This window comes from Pseudorca crassidens, chromosome 2, assembly GCF_039906515.1.
Source record: "Pseudorca crassidens isolate mPseCra1 chromosome 2, mPseCra1.hap1, whole genome shotgun sequence".
NCBI classification, from domain to species: domain Eukaryota; kingdom Metazoa; phylum Chordata; class Mammalia; order Artiodactyla; family Delphinidae; genus Pseudorca; species Pseudorca crassidens.
The window spans coordinates 15,615,800-15,641,496 of NC_090297.1; the positions used below are offsets into that span (position 1 = coordinate 15,615,800).

At 53.7% G+C, this 25,697-nt stretch overlaps 2 protein-coding genes and 1 long non-coding RNA gene across 3 annotated transcripts; all 3 read right to left on the bottom strand.

Moving 5' to 3' along the window:
• Positions 1-14,329: 14,329 nt before the first annotated feature.
• Positions 14,330-18,323, bottom strand: CAMK2N1 (calcium/calmodulin dependent protein kinase II inhibitor 1). The gene is made up of 2 exons (XM_067722673.1): positions 17,203-18,323; positions 14,330-15,648 (listed from the first exon to the last, which is right to left on the bottom strand). Exons 1-2 carry the CDS (start codon positions 17,366-17,368, stop codon positions 15,578-15,580), a joined length of 237 nt encoding a protein of 78 aa, XP_067578774.1. The 5' UTR covers positions 17,369-18,323; the 3' UTR covers positions 14,330-15,577.
• LOC137220240 (nematocyst expressed protein 3-like) lies at positions 17,434-19,352 on the bottom strand. The gene is made up of 3 exons (XM_067729996.1): positions 19,336-19,352; positions 18,354-18,509; positions 17,434-17,845 (listed from the first exon to the last, which is right to left on the bottom strand). The coding sequence occupies exons 1-3, from the start codon at positions 19,350-19,352 to the stop codon at positions 17,434-17,436; spliced, it is 585 nt and encodes a 194-aa protein (XP_067586097.1).
• Positions 19,353-19,775: 423 nt separating this feature from the next.
• On the bottom strand, positions 19,776-25,421 carry LOC137216581 (uncharacterized). The gene is made up of 3 exons (XR_010939830.1): positions 24,776-25,421; positions 24,368-24,491; positions 19,776-20,048 (listed from the first exon to the last, which is right to left on the bottom strand). It is a non-coding gene; the product is annotated as an uncharacterized lncRNA (long non-coding RNA).
• Positions 25,422-25,697: the final 276 nt, after the last annotated feature.

Here is a 25,697-nt window from a genome sequence, read left to right on the forward strand (position 1 = left end):
CTCCCGACTTCCTACATCCTGCTTCCTGCCTCGCGGTCACAGAGGTGACCATACGCAAGGCCATGAATGCCCAGGTACCACCAGGCGCTGGATCTCCTCTGACACTATCACCACCGCACTTTCCTCAAGCTCTCATCCCATCTCTCAGAACAGGCCTCTTCTGGCCTCCCAGTCTTTTCGAGGGACTATTCCCAGGGCTCTCTCCTCTGTTCCCTCCTCTCTTCTCTTCTTCCCCCACCCTTCTCCCTATACATCCCCCAGCACCCAGCCCAGTGACACCCACCCCCGTCATCTGACCCATTGCCTCCAAGATCGTAATCTCACATCTGCAGTATCTCCCATTTGCAACGACTCTTCCGATCACCCCATTTCCAATGGTCTGCCAAAGGTCTGACATATTGACACAGTGTTCGAACCCAGAAGCATCAGGTGGGTGTGTCCAAGTACAAATTTATGCTTTTTATTGTATTATCAAGTATCAGTCCCAAGCCACACCATTGACCCTAACCCTACTGAGTCTTGGGAACAGACCCTTAGGAAGGGGGGAGGAATGTCTAGCACCACTCATCAGTTGCATCCAAGCTCATTGCCATCCCTGTCATCCATGACACCCTATCTCGTGCGCGGGGCTCAGCACACAGTAGGACTTAATAGACATGCACTGAACGAATGTGCAGATGGATTAGCACGTGAGGGGCAAGGCCTCTACAAGGGATCTCACTCCAAGAGGACTGTCTTTTTTGCTGATGCAAAAGCCGAGGAAAGGGGACTTCCCTGGTGGCGCAGTGGTTAAGAATCTGCCTGCCAATGCAGGGTATGCGGGTTCGAGCCCTGGTCCGGGAAGATCCCATAGGCCACGGAGCAACTAAGCCCGTGCACTACAACTACTGAGCCTGTGCTCTAGAGCCCGCGAGCCACAACTACTGAAGCCCACGCGCCAAGAGCCAGTGCTCAGCAGCAAGAAAAGCCACTGCAATGAGAAGCCCACCGCACTGCAACGAAGAGTAGCCCCCTCTTGCCTCAACTAGAGAAAGCCCACGTGCAGCAGTGAAGACCCGGCGCAGACAAAAATAAATAAAGAAATTTATTTTTTTAAAAAAACAAAACCCAAGGGAAAGGAAGTCACTCAGTTTTCCTAGGTATCTCCCATGTATACAGGAGGTATACATGTTATTAAACTCTTGTTTGTTTTCCTCTGTTTTAAAAAAAAAATAAGGAATGGGCTTGGACTACTTTGTGGGAGGCCAGAGTAAGGAATACAGAGATGCAGGGGTGGATGACATGAATCCCCAAGGGGGAAAGTAAGGGAGGGCACCCAGCAGTGGTGACTGAGGCCCTGGGGATATTGAGTGGGTGAAATCTTCACCCTCAGCTTGTAACACTTCCTGCAAGACCTTGTGTAATTAGACCCAGGGGAGGATGACAAGGTACCAACCAGTCTTACTCCACTCTGGTTGTACCACCCCCTGGACACCACGTCACAGTCAGCCCAGGACGCAGCCCCCGACATCCTGGTCCACTCGGAATTCTCCCTGCACGTCCAGCCCCTCGGCAGGCGGACACGTGCAAGGCACTAAAAGCTCCTGGATGACTCTCACACTACGAGGTGCTTGACGGTTTGCAACACCCGATCGTCCAGGTAGGTATTACTGTCTCCATTTAACAGATAAGGAAACTGAGGCTCAGAGATATCCGATGACTTACCCAAGAGCTAGCAAGAGGTTTTATGAGATTTGAACTCGGGTCTGTCTGACTAGGATCTCCTCCTCCTTACTCCAACATGCTATTTTTTGGAGAAAGCTGAAATCTAAACCCAGTTGAAATTCACAATAAAGGCCCACATGAGATGTTCAATCATGGAGTCAATGCTCACGTTCAGTGCTCAAAATACATGATAATTACACACAGTTGGTGCTGAAAAATGCAGTGTTTACAATAGGTGTTTCATAGTGCACAGCAAATGCACATACTAGATCACGGTGGTGATGACAAATGGTTCCAGGGAGGGTGTCGCTGGGACATGGTAACACCCATTGGCCCATTTACACAAGCTTAGCAACCTAATTAGTTGTCATCCAGCAAGATTCAGGGCTCTGGGGACAGGTGCATTTGACAGGTAGTGGGTAGGGATAGAGGAGTCAGGGGAGAGTGGAGAACAGGGCCAGGAAAGGCAGCAGAGTAGGTAATAGGGGCCAGGGGGTGGGGCAAGGGTCAGGGTGCCAGGGAGGAGGAGGCATGCCAGGGACCATGCCGAGGTTTACAGGTCACCTTCGCCAATGATTCCACCACCGGTCAGAGGAATCCCAGTGGTGATGGTAACTGCAACAATGGTGCCCGACGCACAGTCTCCCCCCACAAGGCTCCAGTTGGGTGTCAGAATTCTCCTCTCTGCACTCACAGAACCTTGAACTTGCCCTGTCACCTCAGGGTCTGGTCATCTCTCTGCCTCCCAGACCACAAGCAGATTTAAAACCCTGACACTAGGATGTAATTATTTATCCACCATTAGATAGCTTCACAATGGATGTATGGATGGTTGGATGGTTGGATGGATAGATAGATGGACAGATGGACTGTTGGATAGATGCATATTGGATAGACGGATGGATGGACGCATGAAAAATAGGGGGATGGGGATGTGAGAGCTGGCAAGATGTTGCAATGATGCTTACCATGGTCACATAAACACTTATCCCAAGAAGGCTCAGGAGAAAAATTAAATCAAGGTCTAGCCTAGACCCCCTAGGTCAGGGACCACCATCCCAAAAGCCTAGAACTCATGCAATTCTTAGTAGAAGAAACTAAAAGGACCTATGGGCCTTTACTCCTCAAAGGTGAAGACCACCCTTTTGCACCCCCTCTCCCCACCAGGACACACGGCAGTGCCTAGGATAGAGTCACGCACATCAGCCAGACCTAACAAAATTCCAGTTGAATTTGATGAGGAGTAATTATTGAAAACCTACTGTGTGCTCAGCAGAGTCATATGCTGACCAGCTGGCCGCCCTTCCCCCGGCAGCCTGCCGGCCTGGCCAGCCGACTGACAGAGCTGGGATCAGCTTACACAGCAGTAGGCATTTCCTTCATTGTGAATGCCCTTGTCTCCCTGGATAGAGGGAGAGTGTGATGATGACAGGGGTGGTCAGAGTGATTTAATTTCATCTCTGATGCACCCTGCCTGGGGAATTCTCATTGTCATCAGGTGGTGACAGCTTATGGTTGTGGGTATATAAACAGCTCAGCTCTTTGTTTCAATGGGCATCATATAAAATTATTAAACAAGCAGATGAGAGACAGAGGGTCAGCCTAATCTGTTTGGGGAAAGATTACCTGGGAGCTGCTGACCCAGGCAGAAGAAAAATGTTGACATGTGTGTGTTCTCAGGGCACCCCGGGTGTTAGTTATGGAGGTGACTCCCTGTGCCCCCCCCTTTCCAAAAGGAAAGTATTACTGAGTCTGTCTCCCCACTATTGTGGTTTGGGGGAAAATAGCTTATCCTCTCGTGATAATAAAAGTAATACATCCCCACTGTAAATATTTAGAGAATACATTTTATAAAGGGAATACTTAGGGAAGTGGCAAAAAAGAAAGTAAAAATCATCCAGTAACCTCATCCCTGCAAAAAACACCATTGACCTTTTCTTCCATCTTTTTATTTTTTCTTATATATATTTTCCATAGCTGAGATGATAATAATTAATAAGAATAACTAAATCTTCACAGGGAACTCTACTCAATACTCTGTTTTGGTCTATATGGGAAAAGAATCTAAAAAAAAAACAAAGAGTGGATATATGTATATGTAAAACTGATTCACTTTGCTGTACACCTGAAACTAACACAACATTGTAAATCGACTATACTCCAATAAAAATGTAAAAGGAGACTAACGAAATCTTAACACAATATATGCTAGGCATTGTTTTAAGTGCTTTACATCTATTAACTCATTTAATCCTCCCAACAGCTCTACGGGGTAGGACTATTATTATGCCTATTTTACAGATGAGGAAACTGAGGCACAGAGAGGTTAGGTTGCCTGAGTTTGCAGGACAAAGGGGCAGAGCTGGGATTCAAACCATTCCTCAACACTGTTCTCCTACCGTAGGTCCAACTTATGTTCTCCTTCTTGCCTTGAGCATTATGACATACGTGCCTTCCCATGTCAAGGCATGAACCACAGAAATATTATTTTTAATAGTTGCTAAATATTCCAAGTCGATGGACTCCAGTTTACTCAGTCATTCCCGTAGTTTGGATACCTTTTTCCTGAATTTTCAGGGCTCTATACCATCCCCAGCACAGTGGTGAACGATCTTTTGCAAAAGAAAGCCACTGCCTCCTACTCTTTCCCTTCCAGAGAATAAGTTTACACCCACCCAGCCCATCACCACCACACAAAGCTGGCCCCAGCTCCTCACCAGCCCTTGAAAGCAACAACTTCTAGCCCCCAACTCTCCACCCCCTCCCGAGGTGGAAAGCTTGGAATCAGAACTCTGGACCAAATACATTACATTTCCACACTTGCCTTGGGCAAGACAGTGTGGGCAGTGTACCTGTCCCACCAGCCACCTGTGTAACACACCTAATCTCTTCCAGCCTCGTTTTCCCCCTTGTAAAACGGAAATTCCGGGGCTAACCCTGCCTACCGTAAATGACAAGTTCTCTCTGAAGATCAGATGACATAATTGCCATAAAAAGCCTTTTGAAACTGAAAAAGAGCTGTACATATGCAAGAGATGGTTATTATTACAGCATTAATTCGACAATGTTCCCTGAGGAGCTGCTACGTGCCAGGAATTTGTGTGAAGCCCTGGGGATATGGAGACCAACAAGACAGCCCCAGTGCCACCCAAGAGGGAAACACAATCTGATGGAGGAGGACTGACCAGCTGTGACACTCAGTGGGGTGAGTGCTTGGACAGACAGAAAGCATCAGGGCTGCAGGAGCCTAAGTCAAGGAACTAATTCAGGTGGGAGGGCCTCAGGAAGGCTTCCTGGAAGAGGTCACAACTCAGGTGAAACCTGGAGGATGAGTAGGATTTGGCAAGATGAAAAGGGGTGGGAGGCTGAGAGAACAGCATATGCAAAAGCGCGGGGACAAAAAAGTACGACATTCTGGAAAGAACAGCGTGGCCAGGGCGTAGCGGGTTTATGAAGAAGTGGAAGGACAGGAGGCTTGCAGGGTAGACCACACCCCCATCTGCTCTTTTAACAGCCATTGATCCACTGACTGTTTAGGGAATGAGGAGGGGGCTGCACAACCCACTCCCAGGAAGCAGCATCACCCACTTTACAGCCTAAGGGCAGCACAGAATCAGGGGATGGGACCCAGGGAGACAGTTGGGAGGGACCGTTCTTCATGGAGCAGTACAGGGCAGTGTTTAGAGGCCTTCTCCCAAAACTCTGCCCACCCTTGGCCCCCCGCTTCCTCAACTACTGGCTCCACTCCACCCACCAGGGCTACCCCAAAGCTCAAACTCGATGGATCCCCAGGAAGTTCAGGGAAACAACCTACTGGGTGCTGGGTATTCCTTGTTATTATCGCCTTTACATCTTTCCAGCAATCCTCTGAGACCTGGATTCATGGTCCCGTTTCACAGATGAAGGTCAGAAAAGTAAAGTAATAAGCCCGAGGCCCCTTGTGGAATGAATGTGTGTTTAGGGTTCAAGTTGATATAGGCATCAGAGAGGCGGGCTTAAAGCCCCTCTGCTGTCGCCTCTGGACAAGTAAGTTACCACTTCTCTGCACCTGTCCGCGGGTGAGGACAGTGCAGCTACCTCTGCGGGCTGCTCTGAGGCCCGGCCGAGATGTGCACCTTGAGCAAGGAGCCTGCAGACGGCACAGCCACTCGGAGATCATCTAGCACCGTGTCTGACTCTCCCAGAGCCCTGCAGGTACTCACCCTCCTGAGGTCGGGACTAGGGTCAGATTAAACTGGAAATCTCTCCACATTCACCAGGAGAGCGGACAAATCCAATCCCAGGCACTAGACACATTCTCATGCAGACCGAGCTCCAGGTCTGGTCAAAATCCAAGATGCCAGTCCTTTCCGGCTCAGCCGGGACCCTAGGGAGACCCCGATGCTCTCGCCCTCTGGGCATCTCAGAAGTGCCCCACACAAGCTCCCTTCCTGCCAGCGGAAGAACCAAGGTCCAGTGGAAGAGCCAGCCACCAGTGGCCCAGAGAAGAAGCTGCCCAGCGGCTTTCCCGAGGCCTCGGCCTGAAGGCAAGGGAGTAAAGGTCCTGCTGTGTTTCTCCAAACAAGACCCTCAACCTTTCTGTGCCCCAGTTTCTTCACAATTGCAGGAGGTTCGTGAAGGGTTTATGTATTTCCTGCTCAACATTTATTCAGACACTGTTCTAGATCCTGGAGAGCTAGCAGAAAACAAGACAGACATTGTCCTCAGAGAGACATGTCCTTCCATCCTCTGGTGCCTCTGTTTCCCCAGCTGTTCAATGGAGGCTATAATAGTGCCTACCTCGTGGAGGTGTTGTGAGGATTAAATAAATGAATATCTGCCCTTAGTACAGGGCCTGGCACTTAACAAGCGGCCCTGGGAAAGCTTGTTGTTAGTAGTAGTATTACTCGTCACTGGGTTATAAGGATTGGATGATGTTATTATGTTATTGTTATATCTGTAACGTGCTTAGGGTGTGACCAGCACACAGTACGCGTGAAAAAGATGACAGCTATTACCTCAAACGTTACCCAATATACTCAGCCCATTTTAGGGAGGAGGAAACTGAGGCATGAGAAGATAGGTGTCCTGCCCAAAGTCTTACTTTGGTTCGTCGTAAAGGCTCTTAAACACATTCTAAACCAGGATGTCTCAACTCCGGCACGTTTGGGACTGGATAAATCTGGGCACCATAAGATGTTTAGCAGCATCCCCGTCCCCTACCGATGAGATGCCACTAGCTCTACCCTCCTCCCCATGTTGTCACCATCACAAAGGTCTCCAGACATTGCCAAATGTCCCCTGGAGGGGCAAATTTCTCCCCTACCCCGTGAGAAGCACTGCTCTAAACAGACCCTTGAGCTCGCACTTCAAGAACCCCCAGGATCTGGCCCAAAGCCCCCTCCTCCTCCAACCCTGGCGCCAACACGAATGCCCTGTTCCAACCCCCCTCCCCGAGGACCTGCCCTTTCTCAAGCAAACCCCAAGTCTGCCAGCCTCCGTCCCGCTGCTATGGTCTTCCCCACACCAAGAGCTCCCCCCCCACCCCCCACCCCCAACCACCTGCTCACTGAAGGGTCTCTCACCGCCCCAGAACTCCCTGTTCAGTGCCCAGCCCTCCAACTCCTCCCACATAAGGAGTCATGAACGTGTCTGTCCTTGCCTGCTACCTGTCCCCTACCCCCACCCGACTCCAGACAGAAGCAACTGGAGGGCAGGGGCTGTGCCTGACTCATCTGTGTGTCCCCAGAACCCCAGCACAGGGCCAGGCACACGGGGCTGGCTCATTGCCCTGTGCGTAGGGCACGTCACAGATGTGACCGGCCCGCAAGACTGGCCCTCAGGCTAAGGAGGCCTCACGGCATCCCGCTTAGGAGTGGGTAAGAGTTGAGAGCTGTTTCCACTTCTGGCTCCTTCCTGATGGTGGACAGGTTATTCAAATCCTACTGGCCTCAGCCTCTTCATATGTGGAATGGGGATAATATATGGTGCCCCTGATTGGTAGGATTGCTGGGAGAATTAAACAAATACTCCCGACCCAATCCAGTGCTCCCTCCGGTTTACAGACAAGGATGTCCAGGTGAGGCCTTGAGGAGGTGGGGAGCTCCTGCCCCAAGTTCCCCTGAGGCCTGACAGTCGAGCTCCTTGGATCGGGAGGAAGAGGGGCTGCTGCAAACCAGGATGTGAAAAAGCCGCGCGGACAGGGAGGGCGGAGGCAGGCGGGAGGCCGCCAGCCACAGTAAATAATTCACGCAGATGAACTGGAGATAAGTGCGGCTTCGTGGGGGATTGAGTTCAGGTCGGAGGAGGCTCAGACGGCTGCAGGAGACTTGTGGTCTCCCCTGCCCGAGAGGGGAGAATTACTGTGGCTCCATCTGCCAGGAAAACGCGGCCCCAGGTGCTAGCTCGGGCCACTCCCTGCCAGTGGAGGAGCTCCCCCGGAACTGCCCCTCGGGGCAACCAGCCTCGGCTGGCCGCCTCCGCCCAGCCGTCCCCATGGCAACCGCCTGGCCTGGTCCAGGGTTTACCCGCCAACCGGATCCTCAGCCTCCCCTCCCCCACAGGAGGATGGGCGGTTTAGGCTCAGAACCCTGCGCCCTTTGGGCTGCCAGAAGCGGCAGGAAGTCACGTTGCCCGACCCTCTCCTTATATTGGCGCAGTTGAAACCAGGAACTCTTGGGATCATCCTCCCTGGGGTCAGTCCCAGCTCCATGACTTTCTAGCTGTGCCACCTTAGGCAGGTGACTTCACTGCTCTGTGCCTCGGTTTCTCTCATCTGGAAAATGGGAACAATAATAACAGTAACTACCTCCCAGTTACTGTGAAAATTACATGAATCAAATGCAGAGAGTGTAGAACAGTTACTGGCCTCGAGCGAGCACCTTGTAAATATTACTTTTCAAATTGGGAAAAGGAGCCCCAGAGAGGCAAAATAGCTGCGCACAGCGACCGCCCCACAGTGTGTTACGGGCACACTGGGGATCGGAAAGCAGTCACCAATCTTTTCCAAGACACCCTCTGTGGATGCTGGCAGCATGCTATTGGGGTTCCCCAAGTGTTTCCTAAGCTTCCTGTGGGTCCACCCCTGCCTTCTCAACCTCTTCCCTGTCATCGAATGGTCTTTGACCAGGCAGGGAGGCCTGTGAAGGCCAGAGGAGGCCTTGCTTTCCCCAGCCCTGTCTCCCCAGTGCCAAGCATAATACCCGGCCCACCCCCACACGGGGCTGTTGAATCCCTGAATGAATAGGGATTTAATCAGTTAATTTCCTCTACCCAAACATCCTCCCAGCCCACCCTGTTTTAAGCCCTTAGCCACTGGCCCTCTGTCTTACCAGACATACCTTTCCCTGACAACTTTGTGTCATCACTGCCTGACCCCGCCTGCCCAGCCCCCATCGCTACTCTGTTAGGATTTCCCATGGCCCATTTCCCAGGTCCTCCTCCTCCCTCCAGCCTGGCCTCCCCAACCTCCTTTCCCCTCTAGTGACCCTTTGTCCTCAAACAGCTGTTTCTGGGTCAAGGACCTTCCTCCGAGCGAGTGGGTGTGTGCTGCCCCGGGTTAAAGGCGAGACTTCCAGTGTGAAAGGTAACAAGATCAACCAAGTCCTCATCTCAGAGGGGGAGGGTGGGATGGGGATGGGGGCCCAGGGCCGGCAAGGTGGGGCTGTCTTTCTGGGACTCTTGGTTTCTCCGGAGAAGCGAGTGGGGCCCGTGGACACAGGCTCTCCATCCCCCCCGGGGCCACCCCACAAGCTCCAGCCCAGCTGCCAGGTTTCCCTGGATACAGCCCGGTCGCGGAGGATTTATTTTTGCATATGGTTTGGGAGAATCTCTGTTTCTGGAATAATGACAACCTTTTTTTTCCCCTCCTCCTTCCCTCCAATAGGCAGATTTTATAAACCAGAGCAGCTGCCTGAAGGTTTCCAAGAGCAAATTCTGCACAGTTTCTAATCAGGGTGACAGTTCCCCCTCCACAGGAAGTTGCTTTTATTAATTGTGTTTAATCTTTTTTTTTTTTTGTAAGGCTCCATCTATCGGTCATCAGGCAGCACCCTGGGCCTTGTGGGCATTTTTGTTTTTCCCTGGTTTGCCTCTAACTCATGATTACATCTAAACCACAGTGGGCTTACCCAACAGAGGGGCAAAGTTGACCGGCTGAAAAGTGGGTCACCCACATCACCTGGGCAGAAAAGCCCCAATAATTTATGGAGATACTCCCCCCCTCGAGGAGGGGGAATATATCTTCCCACCCCTTAAGTGGGCTATAATGAGTTCCTTCCAAGGAGGACAGTATGGAAACCAGAAGGAAACGCATAACTTCGCCCTGGAGAAACCTGACAAATGCTACCTCAACCAAGTGATCAAGGTCAACATCAACAGTGATCGGTCACGGTGAAAGTGTGTACCCTTGATAGGATGTGATGAGAATGACACTTTATTTACCTCCATGGTCTTCCTCCCAAACCCATAACCCCAGCTGAAGCATGAGAAAGTCATCAGACAAACCCCAGTGGAGGGAAAGCCTGCAAAATACCTGACCAGGACTCCATCAAAAACAGGAAGAATCTGAGAAATGATCACAGCAAAGAGGAACTTAAGGAGACAGGATGACTAAATGTAATGTGGGGCTTCCCTGGTGGCACAGTGGTTAAGAATCCGCCTACCAATGCAGGGGACATGGGTTCAAGCCCTAGTCCGGGAAGATCCCACCTGCCGCGGAGCAACTACACCCGTGCGCCACAACTACTGAGCCTGAGCTCTAGAGCCTGCGTGCCACAACTACTAGAGCCCGTGCTCCGCAAGCTCGCCCCGCAACTAGAGAAAACCCACGTGCAGCAACGAAGACCCAGCGCAGCCTAAAATAAATAAATAAATTTTAAAAATAAATAAATAAATGTAACATGGTATCCTGGATGGAATCCTGGAACAGACAAAGGACATTAGGTATAAACTGAAGGAACCGGTGGAGTTCAGTTAATAGTACCGTACCTGTGTTGTTTCCTTAGTTGTGAAAAGCATATTGTGGAAATGTCAGATGTGAACAATAGGAGAAACTGGGTCAGGGGTACGTGGCAACTCTGTAATACCTTCACAACCTCTCTGTAAATCTAAAACTATTCTAAAGTAAAAGTTTATATTTTTTAAAAGAGGGTCATGTGTTTGCGTTTCAGGCAGTCCCCAAGACCCAGTTCTCTTTGGTTTCCTCTTTTTACCAGCACGAAGGATCTGAGCTGCTGACTTTGGGGGTCTCCAAGCTCCTAGCTCCCAACCTCATTGCCATGGCAACTATCATTTTCAAGCCCAAGGAAAACTCCCATTTCTTCATCATTGGATATTCAGTTAGCCTAGCACAGGACCTGGCCCAAAGTGGGTGCTAAGTTGATATTTGTCACATGAATGAAAATCATGGAGGACCTGTTGACAGAGGGGATCCAAGCAGAAAGCCAAGCTCTTTCCTTCCCAGGGCAAGAAGTCAGGATTTGTTAGTCTCCATCCAGAGGAGGAAGGCTTGCGTCAGGCTGGTTGGAAGCCGGTAGGAAACTCCTCTCAACTGCCTTCGGAGAGCAAGCACACAGGTTTACTTAGGATTGTATTGATTGGGGTGCTTTGGGGAACTGATGGGGATAATGAGACGTGAGCTGATTCCTCTACCCCACCCCACCCCCGCGGGGATGCCTCCACTGCCCCTCTGTCCCCTCAGGGTGTCAGCTCTGGGCTGCCAAAAACCATCTGCAAAGAAGCTTCACACACCTCGAACTGTTTGCCAGGTCTTGAAAGACCATTACCCGGCACACAGTAGGCACTTCATGTTTGATGACTGACATTTATAACGCACCAGGCCCTGCACCTGGGAGGAGTGGGGGCTCCTGTTTAATCCTTCGTGCTACTGGCATCGCCACCATCCCCATTATCCAGAAGAAGAAACAGAGGCCCAAAGAGCTTGAGAAACTGGCCCCAAGTCCAAACGAGAAAGTATATGAGAGGTTTCAAATCCAAGTCACCGAAGTCCCAAACTCATGCCTTCTATGTGCTCAGTAGCCACCCTGAAATCCACCCCCTCTGCTGGGCCCTGAGGGCCGAGAACCAGCTGCCTGCTGTCTGCACAGGCAACGGTGCTCACTCCTTCATCTGTGGCCTCCAGACAGCAGTAATTTTCAAGTCACTTTCTTTTAAAACTTAATTTGCCAATTTCCCCCTTAGAGGTGCTTTTTGATATTCCTTCAGGCTGTCAGCCTGGAAAGGCCAAGGAAGCAGAATCCGGGGAGCTGGATGCTTATTACAAGCATTCGATTAATGAAGTTTGAATAATGCAGCCCAGGATGCTCGATCGATGCCTGGAGGCTTCGAGACACCCTCCCCCAGATCGGACTTCTAGTGGCCTTTTCCGTATTTACTGCTACCTAACCAGATACTTCAAACATATCGTGTACTTGGTATAATTTGATATCTGCCCAGTCCCTAAAGTGCCTTCTCAACAAATGTTTACCCCGATGTTCGAGTATATTTAAAAGATTTATATTCTTCTGTTGCTGATCGGAATCTGCGGGAAAGGCAGATTCTGTCTTCCCAGAGAATCCTGCCTCGGCTGGTGGGGTGGCCTCCAGCAGGAACCTTTTAATACATCACTTATTAAAATGGACCCGAGCCTCACCAAGGGCTCCCGTGCTCCCCCATTCCCAGCAGAGGGCAGCTCCAGGTCTTAGCTGACCACATCCAAGTGGTCAGCTAAGATGCTCTGCCTCCCTCTGACCCCTGATGCAGTCAGTTGTCTGTTGGCAGAAGAGCGGGAGAGCCCAGGCTCAGAACAATAAACCAACAAAAGGATATTTAAAGCTGAAGGACAATGGCTGCAGCTGGGACTGAGCCTGGGTCTGGGGACAGGTGACTCTGCAGCCCCATCCTGGAGCCCGGACTCTGGGTTCAAGAGTGCTTCCCGACTTACCAGCTGAGTGACCTCATACAAGTTACCTAATGCCTCCAAGCCCTGGTTTCTCCTGTATCATCAGGACACAGGTAACACCTGCTTCATAGAGCCGTTTCGAGCCGGGCCTGCAGTAAGAGCTCAGTGAGTATGGCTGTTGTGCCCGGTCTTTTAGCCCCTCTGGGGTGTCGATTTCCTCACCTCCTAAAGAGAGGTAGGGGCTGTGGGTTTCCAGGGTTGCTGGGCTGATTATGTGAGGCTTGGAACGGAAAGCGCTTTGTAATTGCACGGCGCTTTGATCAGGTAAGCGGTAATGACTCCTGGGTGCGGACAGACACCTGTCTTCTGAAAGAATCTTTTCATTTGGTTCCTTCTCCTCTTGGCAAATTGACGCTGCACAGAGGGTGGGCCCGGCCCCTAGCTCTGCCAGGCGGCCCCTCAACCTTCATGCGGACAGAGCACAGGGGAAAGCTGGGCTCCGTGGTACCTAAAGGCCCAACGGCTCCGAGCACTGGGACTCTCTGGGGTCAGCGGGGAGGAGAGCCAGGTTTGGGAACAGGGTCACACGCCTGGGAAAATCCAGCTGGCACCCCACCCCCATCGTCCTGCAGACACCGCCAGCTCCAGCTTGCCTGCCTTCCCGATGATGCCTAATAGGGACTCCACTGGGTCCCCCTGAGGCTCTGGGCCTCCACCCCTGAGAAGGGGGTTGAGACATCACCCCCCTCCCCACAGGCCCTCTGGAGCGCCCCTTCCTTCTCCCCACCCAGGCCTGTCTTACCTGATGTCTGAGTCACACTCAGGCTCCTGTCACTGTGAGCTGTGTTGTGACTCCCCGACTGACAGTTTTACAACAAACACATTAAAAGCTCCCGGCGGCACCGGGACTCCTGGATGCCAAGCGGCCCAGGAGAAAAAAAACTCTCCCAGCCTTTCTTCAGCCAAAATCCTTCTCCCAACCCCTCCTCCCCCAGGGGCCTGCTCCGCTGCCATTAACTGTCCTGAGCCCAACAAGGGGCTGAGAATTTTTTTTCATAACGAGACTTTTTGAGCGGTGATTGGGGAAGCCTGAGACAAATCCAATCGGGCTGTGGGCCCCAGAGGACCAGGCTCATCCCTCCAGGAAGGACCTGTGAACTCAGGAAGACAAAGGTGCAGGGCAAAGAGCATAGGTCCTCCTCAGCCCTGCCCTTGAGGACGGGTGGCCCAGGATGAAGGATTACCTGGGCATCTGATGCTGAGTGCTACTATGTGCTGGGTGCTGTGTGAATCTTCCCAACAACCTTCGAGGTAGGAGCTGCATTAACCCCACTTCACAGATTTGGAAACTGAGGCCTGAAGAAGTGAAGGGACTTGCTCAAATCCATAGAGCTAGGAAGTGAAGGAGCTGGGATTTGAATCCAAGCCTGCCAGCCTCCAAACTTTGCCTTTCACGAGGCTGACTCCCTGCCAACCAGCACACCAGCCTCCTTCTCCCCACACCCCACCAGGGATGGCAGAAACCCAACAGAAGTTGGGAGAGCCCAACGCAAATCCAAACTGGACGCACTTGCCCTCCAGGGATGGCCTTGCCACTCCAGCTTCTTTCCTATCACCTGAGCCCAACCCACGGTGGCCTCCACACCACCTTTTCGCCTCACAGACCAAAGCTACCGTTCCCGCCTTCCCATCTGCAACCAGCAGACAAAAAGCAAGCTCCCTGGAACCAAAGCCGAGAAAAGAGAGTGAGACACAGGAACAGTTCTTTTATTGTACATTGAAGAAATAGCCCTGTGTGCTGGTTAAAGGTGCAACATACAGAATATTGAATTAAGAAAAGAGGCAACAGGGTAGGGAAAGGAAGAAACCTCTTGAGGTCCAAAGTTGCAAACAAAAAAACGGGAAAAGATTCCTCACGCAAGAGGCATTTTTGCAAATACCATGCAAAACAGGCAGCTGGTGTGCCCTAAGAGAACCCCTATAAATAACAGAAAAAGACACTCCAAGCATTCCTTTACGTGAACTCAGAGCACAGGGAAAAGAAAAGAAACCAAAATGCCTTTTGGCATTTCAAGATATTTGGCACTCTTGTGATTACATTTTTTTACAGTCCATTAAAGAGAATAAACGGACACAATATTAGAGAAAAAAACAGGCTGCTCACACAACAGACTGCAGGAAGAGGTTAGAAAAAGCTCAAGCATTTTTTTTTCTTTGTTTTTTTTGTGGTTTTTTTTTCCTGACATATAAAATGTGTTCATTTGCATTAACTTGGGCAAATAGCTCGCAGCAACAAAGAAACACAAGCTTTACAATTCATTTTAAAATAAAGCGATGATTATTTTCTAGGTATGATTCCTTAGAAAAGTTCTCGTCTTGTTTTAAACACATTCTTGATAACTTCAAAAGATGACCAAAATAGAATGCAATATCTATAGAGATCATTTTCTGATTTTTTTTTGTACATCCAAGGATAACAACATAAAAAAATAAAACTGGACAGCATTTCACATCCAAGTGCACAGAATCATTTTTGCAAGATTAAATAATGTAAACATTGGGAACAGCCAAATCAGCGAAGAATGCCAACACCTCAAAACACCCGGTGTTGCTGCTTCATTATTTAAGTGGTTCAAAAACCAGATCTATAATTGCGCAATATTCACTGTATAGAAAAAGAAATGGATATTAATTTTGACAAATAGCTGCAACTGAGACTTCTCTTTTTATTTCTTTATGTATATATATATATAGTGATTTTTTTAATTTTTAAAAATTTCTTTTTAATTTTTATCTTTGCAAAGAAGCCCAGAGCCTTCTTCTCACGCCTCATCTGTCTCCCGGCCTGACACGAGATACAGGTTGCTGATTTCATCGTGGGTAGCAAGCTAGTAATAAATTTCAAAGTGCTTTCTCTTTTCATGCTTTTTGCCAATAACTGATATCGCCGTTCTCATTCTTATTCTCTCCCTTAACTCATTGTCTTTAGGGGAGTTAGACACCAGGAGGTGCCTTGTCTGTCATATTTTTCAGCACGTCATCAATCCTATCATCTTCAATAACAACTGCAAAAAAAGGGGGAGAAAAGGAGAGGTGAGCGCTCTTGGGCCTAGCCAGGGGTCCCTAAGTTTCGCTTTACGCCCGGGTCGGAGGGGCGGGTAGACTGAGGAAAGGAGAGGGAAGGGGTCTCCACGCGTGCTAACACAGCCCCCATCCTCTTCTGCTCGGCCAGGGGTCCCTCTGCTGCTTTCCTCTCAACCACTCCCCCTCCCCCAGGCCGCGTCCCAGCATGGTCCTGAGAAGAGGAAGCGAAGAGAGCACAAATCCCGCAGCCCTGGTGGCAGCCTAGGCGCGCACCGGCCTGGTCCTCACCCCGGCCCCCACCCACCCTGGAGGGCGCATTTATTTGGAAAAAAGGCTCCTGGGCGGGAGAGGGAGGGGAGGGAGGAGCCACGGGCTCCGGGCCTGGGATCCTCCCGGGTGCCCCGAGCGCAGCGCCGGTAGCCGAGGCGGGGTGCTGAGGTGCGCTGAGCGAGGAGGGACGCCAGGGGCCGGTTGCACAGCGCGCAGCCCGTCGGGGATTCTGGCCTCGCTTGGGCCGGGAGCCCCCCTCCGCGCTGCCAGCGGGCTGACTTGGCCTCTCCGCACTCGCAGCTACAGAGGTCGGAGCCTCCCTTCGCTGCCCGCCGGCGGCTCGCCCGCCTCTCCGCATCTGCCTCTCTGCGTCCTTCACCTCTCTCACTATCTCTACCTAGCCTCGCCTTCCTCGGTCCCTCCATCAGTCTCCCGGCGCGACGGTCACCTGTCGAGGTCTCTGGGCCTCTCTCTGTGTCCGGGGTGTCGGTTGCCCTCATTGTTTCAGCTGCTTTTCTGTCCTCCCCAGACTTGCGTTCCTGGCTCGCTGTCTTTCCGGCTCTGACTCTCTCTCTCCTTAGCTTTGTCTCGGTCTCTGCCCATCTCGGCCTCCCCGCTACTTCCCCCCTCCGCCTTCCTCCCTATCTCTGCGTCTCAGTCTCTCACGGCAGCTATCGGTCTTTCTCATTGTCCCCGCGCCTCTGGAGCTCCTCTTAGAGCCCCCGCGCGTCCCAGTCTCTACGGGGCTTTTCTAGCTCCTGCGCCGAGCGCCCAGGCTCGGCAAACCCCCTCCCCCTGCCAAGGAACAATGAAAAGCCGGTGTGATCCGAAAGCCCCTCGCCTTCCCCGCCGGAACCAGCCCTTCCCCACGCCGTCCCCGGGGAGCCCTAGGACTCCCCCACCCCGGGTTGTAGATCGAGTTCAGCTGCTACTACACTGCGCAAAAGGGGCGCAAAAGGGGCGGGGGTAGGGTATAAATCAAAAAATCAAACTTTGGGAACCGGGATATAACCTTTCAGTCCCTGCTGCAGCGAGATGCAGCCACGCCCCCTGGGTGACCCCAACGAGGATCTAGCTGAGGGGGAGGGGTTCCCGAGGCCAGCCGGAGCTGAACCCGCAGTGCGGGATCCCCCCCCCGGTCCAATTCTGCGCGATGAGATGTTAGTGGGTCGGAACGGGCTCCCGGGTGCGGGAAAACCCCGCAAACCTCCGCCAGGCCTGGGTGCCCGGAAAACGGGTGTCGGAGGAGGTGGCCGCGAACTCACCCCGCTTGCTCCGGCCGATCTGGCCCAGCTTGGGCGGCCGCTTGTTCTGCCCGGCGCCGAAGAAGTTGTTGGTGTCCTGCAGGCGGCAGGAGAAGATCTGGCCCACGTCGCCGCCGTCGCCGTAGGGGCTCAGCTTCTCGTCGCCGTAGGGCAGCACCTCCGACATGGTCGCGTCCGGGGGCTCCGCGGCGGCACCTCCTCCGCCCGCGTCCCCGCCCGCGGCGGACAGGGTCAGCGGCGCTGGGGCCGGGGACGGCCGGCCGAGGACCGCCCGCGGGCTGCGGCGGCGCTGGCGCCGGCGAGAGGCCGGAGGGCGCCGCTGGGGCAGGAGCGCGCAGCCGGCCCGAGCGACCCCGCGAGCGCCCGAGGCTGCGCTGCGCTGCGCTCCGGCTCGGCGGCGCGCGAGTGGCTGCTGCTCCGGCAGAGGCTAGCAGGACTCACATCCTCGGCGCGCTCGGGCGCTGGGCTGGGGCCGGGCCGGGCGGGGCCGTGAGCCGGGGGAGGAGGCTGTGCCAGCGAGCCCCGAGGGCGCGGGGCCGAGGAGGGCGCACCCCGGGAAGCCGGGCAGGCCGGTCCTGCGGCGAGTGCGGGCGGCGGCGGCGCTGGTTCGGGGAGGCTGACTGGGGAGCTGCGAGCGGCTGGGCTGCGAGGGGTGGAGGGGGAGGGGAGCGAGGGTGGAGGGAGGGCACGGGTGGGGGGTGGGAGAGAAGCCCGGAGGGAGGGAGGGGGAAGAGAGAAACCGAGAGGGAAACGGGGAGAGAAGCAGAGACACAGAGAGAATGAGAGGCAGGGGAATCGACCGAAAGAGAGAGAGGAAGGCAAGAGGGAGGAGAAGAAAGGGCGGAGGGAACGACTAGATCAGGATCGGAGAGGGAGAGGGGAGAAAGAGAAAGAGGGTCGGAGAGGGAAGGAGGAGAGTCAGAGGGAGGAGAAGGAGGCCGGGACCGAGAGCCAGCCAGCGGGCGAGCTGCGAGCGAGAAATGCCGGCCGCGGCTCGGAGGCGAGGCCGCGGGGGGCGGGAGGAGGGCAGGAGGAGGGCGGGGCGGAGGGGACCCGGGCCGCGGGGACAGATCCCTGGAAGCCGAGCGACGTCACAGGGCAGCGCAGGCCGGCCCGGGCCGCGGCTAGCTTCCTGCCCCCGCCCCCAGCACCCGCGTCCCGCCCGAGCTGAGGGGCCCCCCGTGAGCCCCGCCCCGGCCCGGCGGCCTCCGGGCGCCGCCTCCTCTCGCGGGGTGTTTACCGGGTCCCGAGGCGGTGCGCGGCGGCTCCGCGCGGGACCTGCCACCGGCTCTGCCTCCCGCGGAGAGCTGGGGGGAGTGGGGATTCCGGGAGCGGGAAGGGGAACCTACGACGCACACGTGGGGAAGGACAGATGGATGCAGGTCTCCCCGGAGGCCAGATGCTGGGGTAGAGGTCGGAGGGCACTCGGCGACCCTCGGACACGGTCTCCCCCGCCGGCGCCAACCGGGGAACCCCTTGCCCCCATCACATTTGCGCCCCACTCTAGACTCTCAGGGCCCGGCCCCTTGGGCCTCACACCCTCCCTCTCCCACTCGGTTCGCCCTGGAAGGCCCTGCTCCCAGCCAGGTCTCTCGACTCGGGCTCCCGCGGGGCCTCGGGGTGGAGGCGGATGGGGGGTGGGGAGGGCAGCCCAGCCTCCCCGAGGAGCGGGGAGCGCCTTCTTACGCCGGCCTCACCAGGGATGCCCGGCTCTTGGCGTCCACTGCCTCTGCCGGGGACGTCCCGGGCCTGCAGCTCTCTGCCCCTGGGGACCTCCCTTCCAGCAACTGCCACGAGCCCTGGGGAGAGACTGAGGCTTCTGAGCCGAGGAGCGGGCTCTGGATCCCGGGAGGGAGACTGGGGCAACCCCAGGGTCCTGGGAGGCGCGTCTGCCGAGCAGATGGTAACTCCGAGGGGGCAAGGTGCGCGAGGAGGGCTCGTTATCCCCGCCCAGCGCCGATAGCACCTGCTCTCCCCCTGGAGACCGCCTTCACGCGGCAGGACCAGCCTGACCGCAGAAAGAGGCAGCCATCCCAAGGTCATGCAGTTTGCTGAAGGCAGGGCAAGGAAACACATCTTGGTCCCCTGGTGAGTCTCAACTGGCTCCACCAGCTGCCCTGCAAGGGGTCCCACCAATAGCGAAAGAGCATCCTCAGGTTCACTCGCACCTTAAATCTAGGACTCTGGGTGAGTGGTGGGCTGGACGGAAGGGGGGAGGTGTTTTTTAGTGACAAAACATATGGTAGAGAGGCTGCCTGAGAGGAGCCAGCCCAGCCCCTCCCCCAAACTGTGTAAAGGGGATCCCAGGCCTCCAGAGGCCAGGCACCCTGGGGAGAGGCGAGGAAGGGGCTGAGAAACCGGGATGCAGATGGACTAGGCATGACCTTTGGATTCAGGCCTGGGTTTGAATCTCAGCCTTGTCATTTGCTAGCTGTGTGACTTTGGGCAAGTCACATCCCTTCTCTGAACTTCCATGATCTCAGCTGTAAAATGGGACATGGGGCTAGCTAGCATCAGGCTCTCAGGGCCTGGCTGAGCAAGGAGGTGCACTAAACATTTGCGAAATGACTTAATGAGGGAGAAAGAACAGTAGCACTTCATTCATTCCCATTTCAGAGCCGTAAGAATTGGGAGGATCCTTAAGGAGGACCCAGTCCAGCCTCCTTCATTTAGAAATGGGGAAACTGAAGCCCAGAGAGGGTCAGGGGCTTTCTCCAAATCCCACAGCTTGTCAGTGGCATAAGCAGCAGGTCTCTGGCCTCCTTTGCTCCACTCCACAAGCAACCTGTCTCCATTCATTAAGGCTTTTCCAAGTGTTTGCTTTGAGGTTAACACCAGGCCAAGTGCTGGAAGAGAAAACAAAAGCATAACAAGCAGGATGATTGTTACAAGAAGCTCTTACATTTGTATCAGTCTTTCTATTCCTCCCCACCACACCCCAAAGCATCTTCACATCCATTATCGACCTTGCTTCTCAAAATAAACACCTTTTGAGGTAGAAAGAGGAGACAGTGCATGCCTGTTTAACCGTTAGCGGAAAGAGTATGTGACTTGCCGAGGTCACAGGCTACCGATGGAACCAGGAGAAGCCACTTTTCCCAGCTGTGATTCCGGGCCCCTATAGGGGACATCCCGCAGTGGTGACAGCTTGCAGGGCTGAGACCACTCCACTAATCTCACACTCCTCTGGCTCCTTCTTTACTGCCGAGTAACAAAGCAGTGTTCACGCTGAGTAGCTACCACAGTCCTCCTGTACTGAAGGTCCGCAGAAAGGCACAGAGAGGGCTGACGAATCCCTGCACACACAGCAACTGAGAGCAAAAAGAGAAGCTGGGTTTTACACCCCATCTGTTTGCATGTTTACCTTTCCTTGTTCCAAATAAGGTTAAAGGTGGCAGCACCACACCTTCCTAACTCAATACCCAGCCCCTTACCCACACATTCCTCTCAGGCACATGGCATTTTACTGTCAGAAAGGCATTACCATGACTGTTCCCTTCCTAGAGGCTCCCTTTAGCCTCCAGAAGTGGCAGGACTGGGACAGTCAGACCCATTTTACAGACAAGGTTCCTGAAGGCTAAGTGATGCCTCCAAGGGCACGCAGCTCTGCGAGGGAAAGTGTGAATCAGTATGGTATTCCTCCACCTCCACCCCTCCCAACTGTCTCCATTTCAAATGCCTCACTCGGTCCTCCATTTGTTCATCCTTCAGTGGGCCATGCTTTACTCTGGAGCCCTAGACCTGGATGCACTCACGTACCCTGGGGCTCCATCCCTGCCTTGCCCCACAAAGCCAAGAGGCTGGCTGTGAGCCAGATGCCCAGGGCTGTGTTGAAGATGCCAGGTCCAGATGGAGGAACGGACCAAGTAAGGCAGGAGTGGAGACCACTTTCCCCACCACGCATCAAGGAAACCTGGCGGTACACAGTCTAGTGAAGTAGGCCAGGGTGACGGGGATGGCCTTCACTGGGCAGCCAAGATCAAGTTCCTACTCTGTCATTTCCCAACTCTGTGGTTATTTTGCCTCATCGTGCCTCAGTTTCCTCATCTGTCAAATGGGGGTAATAATGATTTCTACTCGGTGGTTCGTTCTAGGGAAGATTATACATGTATCGTATGCCTGGCACACAGTAAGTCCTCAGTAAACATAGTTCTTATTATTACCTGTTGACTCTCTTTGTGACCTTGAATGAGCTGATTCTCGCCTCTAGGCCTCTGACTCTACATCACAAAATGGGAAACTTGGAGAAAAATCACATTTTTTTCAGCTACAAAATCAACCAGATCTCTCAAATCTAAAGTAGATAAAACCTGTTTGAGGCAAAGGTGGGGGGGTTTCTCCTTCAAACCTCACCTGAAATCTCCTTTACCAAACCCTGGGACTCCAGCACAGATGTTCCAGGGTTAAAAATACATATTTGCAAGGCCCTGCTGTGCCCTGAACCCTGCACTAGTGTCGATGGGATGGAAAAAGGGAAAGTCAGCCCCAGATGGGTCTCCGCATAAAACAGATGCTCCGTGTGCATTTGCTCCCCTTATTCCCTTCCCCTCCCTCCTACCCAGATGGGGAAACTGAGTCACAGGCCATGGCATCAGAGGGTAATGGCGAGACTTAGAGAAGATGGTGGTGTCTCAGCCCTGGGTGCAGGGCATCTGCTGGCAGCTCAGGCCCAGTAACCCATGGGGTGGAGTGCTGGGAATGCTGAGCCTTGCCAGGACTGGCTCAGACCCTCGATGGCCCAGCAGGGGAGGCCAGGATGCGGTGTCATGGCAACGGCCAGCTGGTCACCTCCAGAGAGTCTAAGTGGCCTCCAGAAGGGTACTACCACTCTGAACCAGGCCAGATAAAAACCCACATCACCCCCACGCCTCTCACCTCGGGGACTGGAACCTGGGTGCAGCCCGTTCCCCACCCGCCTTGAAAGGCAAGGCTTCTGCAGCCCACCTCCGCACCACGCCTGTGTGCGTGCACACACACATGCACAAACACACACAGTGAGAGAAAAGCATGTTAGCCGACTGGGGGTAGCTCAGACCTAGAATCAAGAAACAACCCAAGAATAGTTCACTCACCTTCCCTACATTCAGCAAACAGTTGTGCAGGACTTTTGTGGCAGGCAGAGCCCTTCCCCCCAAAAGTTTGCTTTTTTTATTTAATTACCAAGACCCTTTCTTCAAATAAAATCTTACAAGGAACCTCCAGAGATAAAAAGTAGATAAAGGGCAAGCTGCTGGGGAGATAGGGGCTCAGGACGCCCCCCTTCGGGCCCCTCATACTCCCCAGAGGGTCTCCAAAGAATGCCCAGAGTTCTAGAAGCCTCCGCATGAAACCAGCCCTAGAGTTCATCTAGGCCCACCTCCTCCCGTCACAGGTGGGGAAAGGGGTGCCCATGGGGCGGGCTGGAGCCAGGTCTCCTGCTCAGGGTCTCACACCCCTGCTTCTCACTGTAGCTCGGGACTGTATCTGGAGGGAAGCTCCAGCCGCACACACAATCAGTCAGTCACAAAATAAAATGGCTTTTTTCAACGATGAAGTCTGCTGGGTTCCTTTAAACTAAAGAGGTCCGAGGGTAATTTTTTTTAAGATTTTATTATACCAATAACCCACAAAGTGAGAGTCCCATGAGCTCTTTAGGAAAACTTCAGAAATAGTGAGGACACCTGGGGGGAGCTGAGGAACTTAATCTCACCAGGACGTGAGAAGGGATCACCAGTGTCCCAACTGCACTGTCCTCCCCCCACCCCAGTCACTGCATGTCCTCACACAGAGGATGGCGGTGGGGTGTGGTCCTAGGACCTCTGAGAGACCAGCCCCGAACGAGCAGGTGGGAGGTGCTGGGGCTCCGTGTCACCCTGGGAAGCAGTTGCCTCACTCAGGCCCAGGCCAGGAGGAGAGGAGAGCCGAGAGGCCAGGCACCATGGCCATGTCGGCACGACTCCGGCGGGGCAGGGGTGCAGACGAGGGCAGGTACAATGCTAGCCTCATGGACAAATGGTGGAGGCTCAGGAGGCTGGGGACCGTGGTCTGGCTCCAGAGCCTGGGCTCTGCATACCAGGTTTCTCCCACCCAGGCTCCCGAGAGGCCTGAAGTCCCCTGACTGAAGAGCCCCTGACCTCACCAGAAAATGAGCTAAGCAACTCGCGACCACTAATGGGGACTAAGGAGGAACTGACTCCATCAGGCTCAGAAACGGTAGCCCTCTGACTGCCACTCTCCCACCCAATCTCTATGAAGCGCTTCCCACGCCCCGGGAATACATTCCCATGCTTGACAACCGCAGAAGGTGGCTGGGATTGTCATCTCTCTCTATGTCCTCCTTAGGGGCTCTGAGGCCAGAGAAGTTGAGTGACGAGCCCAAAGCAGCACAGCCCAGGAGAGGCAGCAGGTCTGACTCCAGGCCGAGCTCACAACTGTTGGGTGACACCACTTTTCTGAGGATACCTGGGAGTCGGGTGCGCAGAGACAAGCCTCTTCTAGTCTCTGCACCTCCACCTACCCACAAACTGAGGAGATGTAAATCACTGCCCAAGCCTCTTGCAGGCTGAGGACCTCTCTGGGAATCTAATGAAAGAGATGGATTCTCTTTCCCAGATACAGAAAATTGTGTGCGCAATTTCCAGCGGATCTCTGAACCCCAAAGGCCCTTCAGATAAAGAACGCAGGACTGGATCCCGTAAACGACACTCCCCACCAGTATCCTGTGACAACAGAAGAGATTTTTACACCTTAAACCCAGGCACCCTCACCCTGACTCTCCCCCAAACCTGGGGTCAGACCTGTGTGGGCTCAACCCTGGACAGAACGATGTGGCCATTGACCTCTGAGCTCAGGTTCCCAGCGAGAGGACTGGACATGCTCTGGACCCTTGGGTTCCCACACGATGTTATTCAAGCACGTCCCCCACCACCACCACCACGGATGCAATATCATATGATATCCGTGATAACCTGTAAGGTTGGCAGGGCAGAGAGGGGCATTTTCCCACTGCATGGTGGGGAGAAGTCAACCCCAAACGAGAAAGATGAGCTGCCCGATCGGAAACAGAGCCAGGACCGAGACCCCAGGTCTCCCAAGGACCAGCTCAGAGCTCTGTGCGCTGCACCTGGTGACAGCAAGTGAGATGAGGGTAAAGCAGAAGTTCAATCCCAGCTCCACCCCTTCTTACCTGTGTGACCTCCAGGCAGTCACTTCACTGTCTGAGCCAGAATTCCTCTCAGCTGTAAAGTGGGGGTAACCAGATCAGCCTCAAGGGGAGATTGGGAGGATCAGATGAGATGCTGATTGGGTCACTAGGATAAGAGGAAGGGACAGCTTCATGCAGTGAGTCCCACTGCCCAAAGCCCTCCAGGGCCTGCGGGGGCCGAGAGAAGGGCTTTCTCTTCCTAGAAGAGGAACTTCCTATGTAGTAGGAAGGGTAGAAGCTGGGGGAGCGGCCACCGCAGGGCACAGAGGCCCTCCGCGCCCTGCCCCGCCAGAAGCTGGGCTGAGCAGGGGATCCGGAAGGAGGAGAGAGCCGTCTGGGAGGGTAGGAGCCAGGTGCAGGGGAGACAGATGTGAGGAGAGACAGACTCACAGACAGCATCCAACAGAAGGAGAGAAGCTAAAACAGCCTCAGAGAGGAAGACAGATCCACACGCAGAGGAAGAAACTTTCGCACACTCAAAGGCAAGAGGCAAACAGCGGCAGATGAGAGGCAGAACTGCCAAGCAAAGCAGTTCCCGGTTCTCTTTCCTTGCCGAGAAGGGGACAGAGAAACTTGACACATAGGAGGGAGGGAGGAAGGCAAAGACAGGGCAGAGGAGAGGACAGCAAGGGAAGCGGGCCGGGCTGGGAGAAGCAGGATTTCTCCACTAAGAAAGCTTCTGGGGAGAAAATCAAAATCTATGCCGTACAATTTTTTTAAGCCTCCTTTACCAGTGTGAAGTCATCTGGGTATTTTAAGAACATGCGATGCATTATGCATGTCTCATTTTTTGTTGAAAGAAATCATGGTTAGTATATTTAAAGATGTGAATGCCTGGAAAATTATAGGGAGAGAAATGCAGGATTCTTTTCCCCTGAGTTTTCTGGGTTTCTCAGAATTTTCACATCTGCACCTGGCTTCCTGGTGTGTTGGGCAGAGAAAGGAAGGAACCAGAGAGAACGTTCCTGCTTCTCCCCTTCCCAGCCTGTGCGCGGAACCTGGGATCAGCAGCCCAGGGTCCTTCTCAGGCTCTTCTCTCAGGCCTGTGCCCCATGCCTCAGGAGAGAGAAAATTGCACCCGCCCTCGGAAGCGCCACCTCAGTTTCTCCCGCAAGGCCTCCAGCGGCCTCAACCATAGGAGTACAGCGCCACCTGGAGGTCGTGGTAGAGATTGCAGCATGAGCGGGCTCCCATCACAAGCCCTGGGGTGGGGAAGGGCAGGAAGAAATGCAGACTGTGAGCCAACTTACTGCAAGCATGAATGAAGCCCCATCCTATGAAGCACCTTAAACACCAGGGAAGACCATGGAAG

Excerpts from the sequence above, each read along its gene's own strand:
- CAMK2N1 (XM_067722673.1), bottom strand. The coding sequence starts at position 17,368 with ATGTCGGAGGTGCTGCCCTACGGCGACGAGAAGCTGAGCCCCTACGGC. Across the intron at positions 15,649-17,202 it reads GATCGGCCGGAGCAAGCGGG|TTGTTATTGAAGATGATAGG; the intron begins GTGAGTTCGCGG and ends CTTTTTTTGCAG.
- LOC137220240 (XM_067729996.1), bottom strand. Across the intron at positions 17,846-18,353 it reads TCAGCTCGGGCGGGACGCGG|CCCAGCCGCTCGCAGCTCCC; the intron begins GTGCTGGGGGCG and ends CACCCCTCGCAG.